General features: G+C 36.0%; 1 protein-coding gene across 1 annotated transcript in view; it reads right to left on the reverse strand.

Moving 5' to 3' along the window:
* srbd1 (S1 RNA binding domain 1) overlaps positions 1–12,737 on the reverse strand; it is a 65,273-nt gene extending 52,536 nt beyond the window's left edge. The window contains exons 1-8 of the mRNA XM_056265521.1: positions 12,582–12,737; positions 12,035–12,323; positions 9,429–9,680; positions 9,087–9,253; positions 6,902–7,019; positions 6,656–6,794; positions 3,821–3,917; positions 3,486–3,648 (exon numbers count right to left, since the gene is read on the reverse strand). Coding sequence (XP_056121496.1) covers positions 3,486–3,648; positions 3,821–3,917; positions 6,656–6,794; positions 6,902–7,019; positions 9,087–9,253; positions 9,429–9,680; positions 12,035–12,323; positions 12,582–12,649 — 1,293 coding nt within the window. The 5' untranslated portion in view covers positions 12,650–12,737. The remainder of the gene's footprint in view (positions 1–3,485; positions 3,649–3,820; positions 3,918–6,655; positions 6,795–6,901; positions 7,020–9,086; positions 9,254–9,428; positions 9,681–12,034; positions 12,324–12,581) is intronic.
* Positions 12,738–13,355: the final 618 nt, after the last annotated feature.

The following is a 13,355-nucleotide window of genomic DNA, read 5'->3' on the forward strand; positions in this document are numbered from 1 at the left end:
TTCAGAAGGTAAAGAATGCCACTACAGTTATACAGTATATAAAGTATATAATTTGTCTCATTTGTTAACATTAATTAATGTATTAACTAACATTAATTTAACAATGTTATTTATTAATCTTTGTTAACAGTAGTTATTAAAAATACAACTGTTCATTGTTTGTTCATGTTAGTTCACAGTGCATTAACTAATGTTAACAAACACAACTTTTGTTCATTCTTAGTCCATGTTAAATAATGTAGTTAACTAATGTTAACAAATGAACCTTATTGTAAAGTGTTACCATATATACTGTATTTAAGTGTGTATATATATATATATATATATATATATATATATATATATATATATATATATATATAATATTTAAAGGATTAGTTCACCCCAAAATGAAAATTCTCACCCTCATGTTGTTCCAACCCCGTAAGACTTTCGTTCATCTTCGGAACACAAATTAAGATATTTTTGATTAAATCTGAGAGCTGTCTCACTCCATAGGCTTCTATTGTAATTGAAACCTGCCGGCCCAGAAAGTTAGTAAAAAAATTGTTAAAAAAGTCCAAGTGACTACAGTGGCTCAACCTTAAGTTTATCAAGTGATGAGAATACTTTTTGTGTGCAAAAAATCACAAAAATAACGACTTTATTCAACTATTCAACTTCTACTGTGTGGGCCTCAGAGCGAGTTCACGTAGTGTAACAGCGCAGCGCTACGTCAGAACGTAGGCTATTGGCCCGATGCTGGTCATGAGTGTGATGCTGGCCAATAGTGAGCCTACGTTCTGAGTAATTACTGACAGAATTTTCATTTTTGGGCGAATTAACCCTTTAAGTTAAAATAAAACGTTTTTAAGCTTAATTTGAAGTTATCTATTCTGAATGCTTCTGTCACCATCTTTTCATGTTTCGTCTTACAATATGTACAATTATTTATCTGATGATTGATTTGAATAAAAATGCATAAATTCTGCCTAATTTACACAAAGCACCAATGTACCCTCTGTTAATAATGGTGTCACTAAGACCAACAAAACCTTTCACCAACTGGTTCAACCTTTCGCTATGAACATGTGGAACCCACACGCACACACATTTGTCCTTAATACACTCTAACAACTGATGTGTTAAATTAAACAAGCAAGTATGTGTGTATACACATGCCTCCTGTCAAAACACATTCCACACTGTTCCTCAGCAAAACCACGAAAAGGTTCATTTTAGCCGGAGTGCGACAGCTCACAGATCACGGCAAACTCAAATTAACACTCACTGACAAACCACGTCAGCAGATTAACAACGGGTAAACTGTATGATTCACGGGAGATCTCGCCGGCACTCATTCACTCACTCATGCGGCCTCTCTTTCGCTCTTTGTCTCTCTCCCTCTCACCCTCACGCCCCGATCCCCCTCCTTCCTCACAGAGCCCATGAGCGTCTGTCATCATGAAGCAGTGTCTGTCAATCCAAGGCCTTTAATCCACAGGCACGTGGATGGGGACGTGTCACATATGTTAAGAGGGGGAGATAGGGAATGACTGGGGGACAGGGAACAGGGTGAGAGAGACGAATAGAGGGAGAAAAGGATGACTGAGTCACTCTGACATGTGGCCCACAACCAACTCTGAATAAGCGGGTAGCCATGAAATGAAAGAGGGGGAAGGGGACGCCATTGACACAAACATAAACAGTTAAACAGAGCTGACAGAAGAGCTTTGAAGAGTGGCACGAGGACTTGTGTATATGGAACAACACTGTCAGTGTGTGTGGACTGGAGGATAGCGTCCGAGTGTGTGCACATACACTAGCTGTCAAAGGTTTGGATACACCTACTCATCGTTTATTATGACTTTCGTACTATTTCAGTACATTTCAGCTTCTTCAAAGTGTCCACTCTTTGCAGAGACTTCATGAGCTGTGTCCTGGGATGCTTTTTACATAGTAGTGAAGTACATACAGGACACTTGTTAGCTCTTTACTATCCACTAACTCGTTCATTTACAGAGTGGAATTAAAATGTAGTTTTTCAAAGAAATTCAGATGCAGGCACAATTTAAATTGGTCTACAAAACTAGCAGAAGCATTTAGAAGAGAAGGAAGGTTTAAAAGATTTTTAAGATCACGAGAAACAACTGTAAGGGCTGGTTTCACAGACAGGTTAAGCCAGGACAAGGACTTAGTTCAAATAGGACATTTAAGAACCATTTATAAACGTGCCTTAGAAAAAAAACATTACTGGTGTGCATCTTGAGACAAAACAATGGCACTGATATATTTTAAGATATGTCAGTGCAAGTTGCTTTCAGTTAAAACAGCTCAAACTTGCATTTTAGTCTGAGACTAGCCTTAAGCCTAGTCTGTGAAACCAGAGGTAAATGTGGTTGTCCAAACTTTTGACTGGTAGTGTTAATAAATAGCCCTGGCATTTTAAGTCCTGGGCACCAATATTTTAATGATTCAGAATGAATCATTGTCTGGCCAACTAAGATTTTAGTATGGAGATGAATGTTATGATTGGTTTGGTGGTACGATTGGACACATGCCTTCTCCATCCAGAACACGCTTTCCTTTAACCCTTTACTGATAACTAATGTTATCTGGGTTACAACAGCACAACCCAAGTGTATTTTAGCCAGTGTTGTTATTGTTAAATAAAACTAAAATTAAGACTATTAAAAATCATCAAACAATGTCCAATGGTGCTTCATAGGTGGAATGTTAAGTGAAGGTGCTCTATGGTCACAAGTTCAACATAATTCAACAACAAAACACTAGATGACCATGGCAGACTTTTTCATTAAAAAGCCATTATTATTTCATGGCTACATGGAAAATAAGTTCTCTACGTACTTCGGCACAGGCCTTCACAACAAATAATTTTTGCTAATTAAAATGGGTAAAATCTAAAATATTTATATATAATAATATGTATAATAATAGTATATAATAATAAATAAATAAAGAATTCTAATGATACCAAAATAACACTGACATTAACATCGTTTGTTGTTTGCTTTTGGGATCTGAAGGATTATTTGGACCCGAAAACTGTTACTGTATGTGTGACTTATCAACCAGATGACAAATTAAATCATTTCCCCAGACCCACACAACTGCTTGCTATACCTATCATTTGCATCATCTTATCTCCACTATTCACATTGAAAAAAGTTAACAACAAGAGGACCAAAGAAAAACAAAACCACACCTTTGACCACGTGGCAAAAAATGTTGCTATCATATCTGACATTTTTTATTATTGAAAAAATATATCATAATGTTAATCATGCAGATAATGAAATAGCAGTTTTAGCATACAATTTTGGAACAGGCATTTGTGTAATTTGCCAAGAAAGAAATATCACTGCATGATATTTAAATCTCTGGATGAAAGGAAGATAAAAATAAAAAATTAAAAGTTTATAGATCTAAAAGTTTCCTATCTGCACAGTGAATCTGGTATGGCACAAGATAAGAGGTGACTATACCTGATGATGCTGGATACGCTGGACGTCACAGGTGAAGTCAGTATACAGGCTGAACTTGGCAATGTCCTTTGGTTTGCTCTTCTGATTTCCTTGCTGTGGCTGCTGTTCTTTCAGGGCTGTTTTAGACACTGATGAGTGAATGGTCACTGCACTCCTGTCACACCTGAGACCATACATGTATGCAGAGTCAAACATACACACATAATTGGGACTTGACAGGTTAGAAAATGTAAGGGGAGATGCATAAAAGAGCAAGACAAACACATAGATTAATAGGTAATAGAAAGATGATAATTAAGAGGGACTGGAGATATTGGGTTTGTTAAATGTCTCACAGTGACTGGACATAGGTGAGAGTCTCTTTGTCCTTTGCAATCATATCTGCCAGGATCTCCTGCACACCCGTGGCCACCTCATCCAGGGTCGACAACCCTACACACAGGAAGAGAAATAGCTGAAATCTCACATAACATTCACGGTTATCAGTGACCCTGCATTAACTTATGAGAACTGAATTTTTTTGGTGGAAAGTGTGGAATAGTTCCGACTCCTGCTAATTTATACAGCACAAATATTCCACAGTACAAATATTCCACATAGTTATATGGAAATATATGTAAAACTTGGAAATACATGTCACAATGCTTCTGATGTCACTCCCGTGATATGTCAATGTCAACTGCCCAAAAGCATGTGCAGACAACACACAGAAAAACTGAAGTCCTTTGCTGCCCTCTACTGACCCAATGTCTTTTATCATTCTTTTTATTTGATATAGAAATTAAGGAGGCAATGTTGTGACCATTAATCAGTTTCAAAAACTATTATTGTTAAATTAATGTACTGTACCCAAAAGCATTGTTAGCCAACTATGGTCGCAAGTTTTATTGAATTGTGTTTGTAACAATGGAACATGTGACCGACCACCATAGTTGGCTTTGGGAAACACACCCCTGCTTCGGAGCAGGTTTTATTCTGGGTTTGAGTGAGATTGCAAATCAAAACTGGACCAATCAGCTGTGAGCAAACGGACATACAGTATATTGGATGCAATAAAGCTAGTCCCCCTATATCTCTCGTTACAAACTAAAGCAGTTTATAGTGAAAAATTATGTAAAGGTCACTACAGTGGACAGCTATTAAAAAAGCATTTTCTTGAATTTGCATGGGTTTTGATGGCATAGTTGCACATCAATCTCTACAGTGGACCCTGGTGCATCATCCTATACATTGCAACCAAGTTGCAAGCCGTTGTGTGTCGATTAGCAAACGAAGATGGCAAAGGGTCAGTCAGAAATGCCAAGTTGCTCCGGAATATCCACCCATTCCTTCTATCCTAGGAGACTCTTGCAGGTAAAAAAAATATTGTAGCATCAAGCAATATCTAATGAGTCATATCACAGTTAAATTTTCCAAGTTTTGATTTTAGATTGGAAGAAAATTCTGATTAATCATCTGTCCACTATAGTATATTTGTTTGAAATATATTTCAGCTACAATTCATACTTATACTGTGAATGCTGTTTTTTTTAAATAAACAGCATTTTTTGACTGTAAATAAATGTATTTGTGTTTAGAATGTAAATTTCATTGACATCAGAACAGTAATGTAATAATGTATGTGACTTGTAATGCATTACTTTACTCATTTTATCAAAAACGTAATCTAATTATGTAATGCACGTTACTTGTAATGCATTACTTTACTTGTTAGATCAAAAATGAATCTGTTTACATAAGGCATGTTGCTTGTAATGCATTTCTTTACTCGTAACATCAAAAAGTAATTGATTACATAATGCACATTACTTGTTAGATTAAAAGTAATCTGATTACGTATTGCACGTTTCTTGTAATGCGTTTCTTAACATCAAAAAATAATCTGATTACGTAATGCACATTACTTGTAATTAATTACTTTACTTTTTAGATCAAAAATTAATCTGATTACGTAATGCATGTTACTTGTAATTAATTACTTTACTTTTTAGATCAAAAATTAATCTGATTACGTAATGCATGTTACTTGTAACGCATTACTTTACTCGTAACATCAAAAAAGTAATCTGATTGCGTTATGCATGTTACTTATAATGCGTTACCCCAAAACCGGTCATTTCAGATGAGATTGAAAAAAACATATCGCTAGGTTTTCTCAGAGGAGGGCTATGCTAGAAATGTGTCCATCTTGAACATAATCAGAATTATCAGCTACTAAGGGTAAATTGACATACTGGAACACTGGAGGCATCTGAGTGGTTTCCACAGTTGTAACTTGACAGACTAGAAATTTCTGATGGAAGCACGTCCTCATGTTCTGAAATCAAAGATACGCGAAGTCCAACTTGTATGAAGTTTAATTGCCTTTGCAATATTTCACTTTTTTTTTTGTATATATTTTATAGTTTTCACATGATTTTATATAATTGTATTAATTGGTTTGTTAAATACACACACTATATCTGTTTTATTATTGTATTGGGTTTAATACAGTATCTCTTCAGTTTAAACCATAAATGCATGCTGTCCACTCAAGTGGACATCTGAAAATCTCTTTGAAAAATGTGTAAAAAAGAAAAATTTAAATCTAGTTTTTCATGCCCTAAGAGCAATAAAAACACATAAGAAAAAAAAATCCTGACTGAGGTTATCATAATTCATGCATGAAAGGGTTAATTACTTATTATATTTATATTAAAGAAATTATAATTATGAATAATTTAAATAATATATTAATTTAATAATTACATTAATTGACAATTCATATAAAAATATTTAAATTAATATAAATATAGCCTATAAAAATACAAGCTTTAATATAAACTTTAATAACAGCGCCAGTTCTCTCGCAAGAAGTAAATCAAACTGATTCTCTCCATGTTCCGTGTGATTGGCAGTTCGATGCACTTCACACTTTTAGATGCATGGCATACACTTTTAGATGCATGGCATGCACTTCAGATTTAATCACAAACTCTGGATCAAACCCTGAGTTGACAGAGAATGTTTATACAGAGTGTACCTGATCTAAACCCGGCTGGATTTCTATGGTTTTGTCAACTCTAAACCTACTCTGAGTTTGTTCAACTAGCTTCATGCTACAGGCCTCTGGCGTACAAGCACCAAAATAACATGCTGCTTGCTGCAAGTAGTATACAGAAGACTGATACCCTTAGTGTTGGGCTGGATTGAGGAGTGCAGATCCAGTGTCTGAGGTGCCTGAAGCAGAGCCAGAGCAACAGGTTCCAGTCCTAGCTCCTTAGCTCGTCTGGCCTTGGACAGCTTACTGCCCTTTTTATAGGGGCCATACTAAAGACAACACAAAAGTAAATGCTATCATTACATCCCTCACAGTCAAAAACACACCAAATGATCAAAGTTTTAGTTAATAAGCTGAGAAGCTTGTTCTGTCTCACCACATGGTCTATTTCATCAGCTGTTGTGCAGTTCTTTAAAACCATTTCCAGGTCTAAAGTAAGAACTCCTTCCTTCTTTAGTGTTTGAGCCACAGATCTGCTCTTCTTGGCCACTGACCTAAGACATATGCATAAAATAAAGTTGATCCTGTTTGCTTTTCACTTTGCTTTCTCATTAGGAAAAGTGGCTAACTAATTGTCTATTACATTGTCAAGTTATACTACTGTTCATAAGTCAGTAAGATATTTTTTTTAAAGGGGTCATATAATGCCATTTTTGTACAAGCTAGTATGATTCTTTAGGGTCTAAATTAAAAGTTTGAAATATACTTTAATTAAAAATTCTCATTAGTATTGTAAGAAAACACTTATTTTACTTGGTCAAAAACAGCTCTGTTTTCAGCACGCCGTTTCAGTGCATATGACTGTAAATGATAATGAGCTTTGCTCACCCCGCCTCTCTGTTCTGCGCGTACACCGTTTGTAACTCAATAACACAATAACCATAACGCGTTGTTCAGTATAAACGTGGGATTATGAATTATATTGAGAACATCATACATAGAAAACATGCCGTAATGTACCCTAAGTGTAAACCTTAGACGCATTCATTGTGAAGCGTGCAGCTAGCGATTTGCAAAGATTATTATAAATATTAATATAAAGTTTAATAAAACGTTACACTCACTTCAGTTGTTCTAGAGGTTCAGCAGGAACACGAATATCTGGTACCGATCCTTTTTTCATGAGCAGCTTCTTAGCAAAACCAGCTCATACTGACCCTCGTTTATAAAGCAGTCTGGTGAGAAATGATTGGCGCAAACATGAAAGCATTGACGTTGCTCGTGTGGAATATTCCCTTCGAAAACAAACTCAGCCACTGCGTCTTCAGCGGTTCGGATTTAGGAACATTAAAATGACTGCTGTGTTCGTTATTACACCCAAGAACAGAACACCACAATCGCTTAGACGCCATTCTGCTCATAGACAGTGCTCCAGCATATCAACAATGACCGCGCCAGTCCGCGCAGACTATGATTGACAGCTGGGTCACGAGCGAGGGCGGGTCTGTGTTGAAACGATGCTGTCAATCAACAATCGTGGGAGGGGCTTCCGAGTGTGTGACGTCACAAAATCGAACGGCTCAATTTGAGGCAGGGGAAAACATATAAGGAGATTAAAACAAAACCACTGGATGGATTTTTATCATTATATGATGGTTGTGTACAGGCACTGCCAACACACATTTCAGTACAATCAACTTGTAAAAGTGCATGTACCATTATATGACCCCTTTAAATAGATGTTTTTGAAACATTTTATCTTATGCTAACCAAGGCTCCATTTTGTTGGTCAACAATACAATAATCAAAACAAATCAAGTAATAATGCAAGTTAAAATCGCTGTTTTCTTTTTTAATATATTAAGTGTAAATAGTTCCTGTAATGGCAGGACACTGTACTACATTCTTTAATCGTTTTTTATAATTACAATTTTTTATACATTTAATATTATTTATGAATGGTTCAAAAGAAAAGCATTTCTTTGAAATAGAAATATTTTGTACTATTGTTGTACATGTCTACTGTTTGACCAATTTAATGCACCCTTGCTGAATACGTTTTTTTTTTTTTGGGGGGGTTAGTCTCACTAACCCCAAACATTTGAACAACAGTTTATGAACAGAAAATGTCAAACTTAGTCAAATGAACCAAGTGTTAAAATAAGTTTTATTTCTGGCTGAAATTCTATAGAATCACCAGACTATTCCATGGAGAACAATTTTTTCCCATTTCGCAGCTTAATCTCTGCTGCCATCTACAGGTCACACTTGATTTCAGCAACCTAATCAAGGTAACTCAAGCCAAGTAATAGCCATATTCAAATATCAGCTTTTTGTGTCACTGGACTGGAGACAGACATCCATCTACTAAAAGCATTTTCATATAAATGAATTTGCAAGGAACCAGTCAGAACATACAAATAAAAAAAACCTCCGTCCAGTTTCTGCAAAATGATTAAATAAAAAGCTTTATCCAGCAACCACAAACCAAAACACTTATTCTATTTCCTTGAAAATCAAAAGTTTATTAAACTATATCAGATAAGTCTTAAAAATCAAACAAATATTTCCTTTCTGGTATCTCTCTTTTTTTTTTTGGACTTGTCCTTCCAGTGTCTTACCGTAACTCTTCAAGAGCCAGCTGCACATCTCGAACAGCATCTGCATCCATATGGTTAATCAGCTCCTTTCTATAGCGCACCATGAAGGGAATAGTGTTCTCATCCTGGAAGAGCTGTGCAATGTTCACACACACCCACTGCTCCACACCCGTCTTGTTAGCAAGAACCTAAATGGGATGAAAAAAAGAAATGGTCTTGAAATATTTGAGTTACTATTATTGTACTATGTGAGAAAAAAAAAGACTGGATTCACAAAATTGCAAATAATAATAATACCTTTAACAACACAAGAACAACACTGAGTCAATCGCTATTTCATGTTTCAAGAAAGTAATAACCCACCCGAATGGGATCCCAATTCATCTGTAAGTCTTCCACACAGGAATTGCCCGGTTTGAGTTTTATAGGTCTTCCCTGGGGCACGTTTGTGGTCTTCTGCTTCTTCAGAGCAGGTTCATCAAAGGTGAAGCTGTCATCTGGTTCCTCTTTTTTCATCTTGGGGAAATGTTGGCTGGAGGATGGACCCTCATCAGGCATATCTCTTGGGACAGCTGCATTATTACTGAACTCCCTGCTCAAGTTGATGGACAACCTCTAAAATAAGGCAACAGAATGAAGCAAGTAATTTGAGTACATTATATTAGAACTGCTAATTTGAAAAGTGCCTAACTAATGTCTTTAACTAATGCCAATGTCAAGCTACACTACCATACATCAGTCTTATGCTCACCAAGACGACATTTATTTGATTAACAATACAGTAAAACTATAATATTGTAAAATATTAATGCAATTTAAAATGACTGCTTTCTATATATTTAAAGTGTAATTAACTCCTGTAATTGCAGAGCTGAATATTCAGCAGCCATTACTCCAGTCTTCAGTGTCACATGATCCTTCAGAAATTCACAATTCTTAATATTATCAATGTTAAAAACAGTTGTGCTGCCCAGGGCTCTACAGTGCGACCATTTTGCTCGCATATGCCCCTAAAAATCGATACGTGCGAACCGGAAAAAAGATTTACGAGCACAATGTGCGAGTAACTACCTACCATAATCGAAAACGAGACGATAACTAAATAAAAACTAGTTTTGAATGACAAAAACTATGACGAAAATCTATTGACATTTTCGTCAACAAATAAAAACTAGACAAAAATGTTAGATAGTGACGATCCAGTAAGAACTGATGTCCTGCGTTTGTGGTAGATGCGCATATTTGTACTGTAACGTGCTGATCTACCCAGCGGCACACGGGTTGACATGCGCTGCATCTCATCGAACGTTAAAAAATGTAAATTTTACATTTTTTGAATAACTGTTCGTCTGTTATAGGACAACTTAGTTTGAATAAACAAGCAGACACTGATTAGCTACTGGCTCTACGTTGATTTAACATGAACAGCAAGACAACTAGAAGGGAATGTGCTTTCCATTAAATGTATCACACAGTAAACAAATCCTTAACTAACAAAACAAACAAACGTTGCAATGAACATGCTTTTTTTTAATAAATCACTCACAGTAAACAAAACCTTAACGAAAAAACTTTGGAATGAACTTTGCAATTTAGACGCGCAAACTGCGTGCCGGTGCGGTGAGACGTGCATGCTCGGGCAGATTCGGCTAAAGTCGGTCATCCTCGGACGCGGCGCCGCGCGCGCTGTTACAAAAAAAAGCCGTGCACACAGCCAAGCCAAATGGGGTCTTGCCGCCGGTCTTGCGCACCGAACGCGTCATTTTTGCCGCGCGCACCTTCGCGATCGTGCGGACGCGTCGAGTATAAACAAGGCTTTACTCCGTGTCAGCGCGCGCTCTGATCGGTAAAGGACGGTGCACAGACCTCTCCCGAATCATCTCCAGCAGTAGCAGCCTCCGTTTCCCTCTTAAGCTGATATTAGTATTTAAACATTCTCTATGATAAAACATGTTTGTAAAAAATATTTTAATAGCACGGTTTTGGCGGTTATAGAGTTCTAATGACGGTGTTCAACTATAACCGTCGGTCTCACGGTTATATAATAACCGTCACACCCCTACTGTATTGCATGTTCAAACTTTACAATCATTCATATTAACAGGTTAATAGATGTTTTCTCTGGGAGTATATGGGTTTGGACATTTTAGAGAAATTCTAAATGAATGCATTACAATTGAACTAAACCCATTATATTTTAGTCATCTGAATTGTGTTAGTTTTAGTCGACGAAATACAATAAGATTTTAGTCGACTAAATCTACAGTAGCCTTACTAAAGTGATTGTAAAGTGTGATTTATACTTCTGCATCAAATCGACGGTTTCACACTATAGTTGAACACAGAGAAGGAGCACACACGTAGTGTATATATAATAAATAGTTTGTTATTACTTGTTACTGTTTTTCACTGCGCTCCAAAATTTCTTTGTGTGCTCCTACATTTTTTCATTTAGGAGCACATGTGCTCCTTGGGAAAAACCTTAGCGTAGAACCCTGCTGCCTAATCTTTTTGTGGCTACATTATTATTATTTTTACAATAAAAAAAAAAAATAATAATAATAAAAACGTAAAAAAGACTTTTAAACTTTATAGTTTATACTTTACTGACACTATTGATCAATTTAATGCCTCCTTACTGAATTAAAATATTAATTTCATTCAACCCAAACTTTTGAATTGTAGTGCGTTTCTTATTTGTACAGAAAAAGTCAAATTTAGCCAAATTAACCAAGATATAAAATTATAGAACATAGAATATACTTAGATTTAGAATCACCAGACATACCAATGAAGTAAGTGATTTGAATAAATTATGTTTTTGTTGGTTAAATTATATTATAACTGCTGATGTGAGGGGGTAGATAGATAACATATAGTAATTAGTTATTTAGAAAAGCAGATGCTGTTATGCAGAGCAACTTACAGTACACTTATTACTGCTGCCGAGTCAAATACTAAAAACTTGCCTCTTCTTTGATTGTCACATGCTGGTGTGATTCAGGCTTCGGTAGAACTGCATCCTCAGTTTGATTCTCTGTATTAGTCTTCTCCTTCTTCGCTTTAGGAACTCGCGGAGCTCTTGGCTTCCTCTCCGCTTTAGGTTTTGGCTCTTTAGGTTTGGCCACCCTCTTGGTCACTTTTTTCTTTTCAGCGGTTTCATCTGTCCCCCTCTGGCGTCTTCCTTTAGTTTTGCCTTCATTTAAATTTGGCAACCATTCATCTAACTCCTCACTGTCATCTTTCTGATTGCCTGTTCTGTAACACGAAATTATTTATATTTCATCCAGCATTCAGGGAGAACAAGAAATAGAAGATCTTGTATTTTTACATAATTAAAAAAAAAATTCAATCAACATCAGTACCTAAAATTCAAGAGCATGTTTTCAACACTGTATATTGGCAGAGAGAGCCTAAAAACCGTTTTACTGCACAGTGTTGCATCTTAATTTTCTTGGAAGCTAATTTGAAGACAAAAAATGTGTTGGATTGTGAAAGCAAAGCAAAAGAACTCACATGTCATCAGAATCATCATCAGTCTCTGGCTCTTTATACACCTTTGCTGTTCTTGTTCTTCGAAGCATCTTTGTGTGGGAAAACTAAATTATGGACTAAATGACAGTAACAAATAAGAGTGTATGGGGAAATAAAAAGAATAACTTGGACGTGGATATGTTTTCAACCCAATCAATATTTCTATACATAATGGACGCTCATATATAGGAGTATAAAAATAATATGTTTCTCATATAACGACTTTCAGACAATTTGAGACAAAGTGATAAATATGAAAACCTGCCCGTCAGGTGTCACGTCAAAAATGTGCAAAGCAACGTTACTCAGCGCAATTCAAAAGCATGTTTACCGTTGTTGTGGTGATTGTTAACGTTAAATGTTAGAAACTGTCAGTAGAATCAGAAAGTCATTTTGAATTTAGCGCGCGAGCACGTACGTGTAATTTGTCTTAGCTAATGGTTCTCCAGATGACCAAATATTAAACCAGAGATGTTCACCTACAATAGACGCTTACAGAACTGTTAAAACTTACAATGTTTCTCTGACAGACATCAAACTATCACCCATTTCACGACTGAACGATGCTTTGTTTCCTCAGCGACGTCAGCAGCAGGAAGTGATGTAGTTAAGGCTCTCAAACGCTTAATATAATAAAGGTTCATCTTCATCCGTTTTTTCCATAGGTTTTTTCATCAAAAATTTTTCCATCAAAAATCTAAAATTTCATTAGAATTACAAGCTGTAAGCATTCTCTACTTTTAAATAAGCAATTTA

This window comes from Rhinichthys klamathensis, unplaced genomic scaffold (assembly GCF_029890125.1).
Source record: "Rhinichthys klamathensis goyatoka isolate OS25496 unplaced genomic scaffold, OSU_Roscu_1.1 h1tg000235l_1, whole genome shotgun sequence".
NCBI classification, from domain to species: domain Eukaryota; kingdom Metazoa; phylum Chordata; class Actinopteri; order Cypriniformes; family Leuciscidae; genus Rhinichthys; species Rhinichthys klamathensis.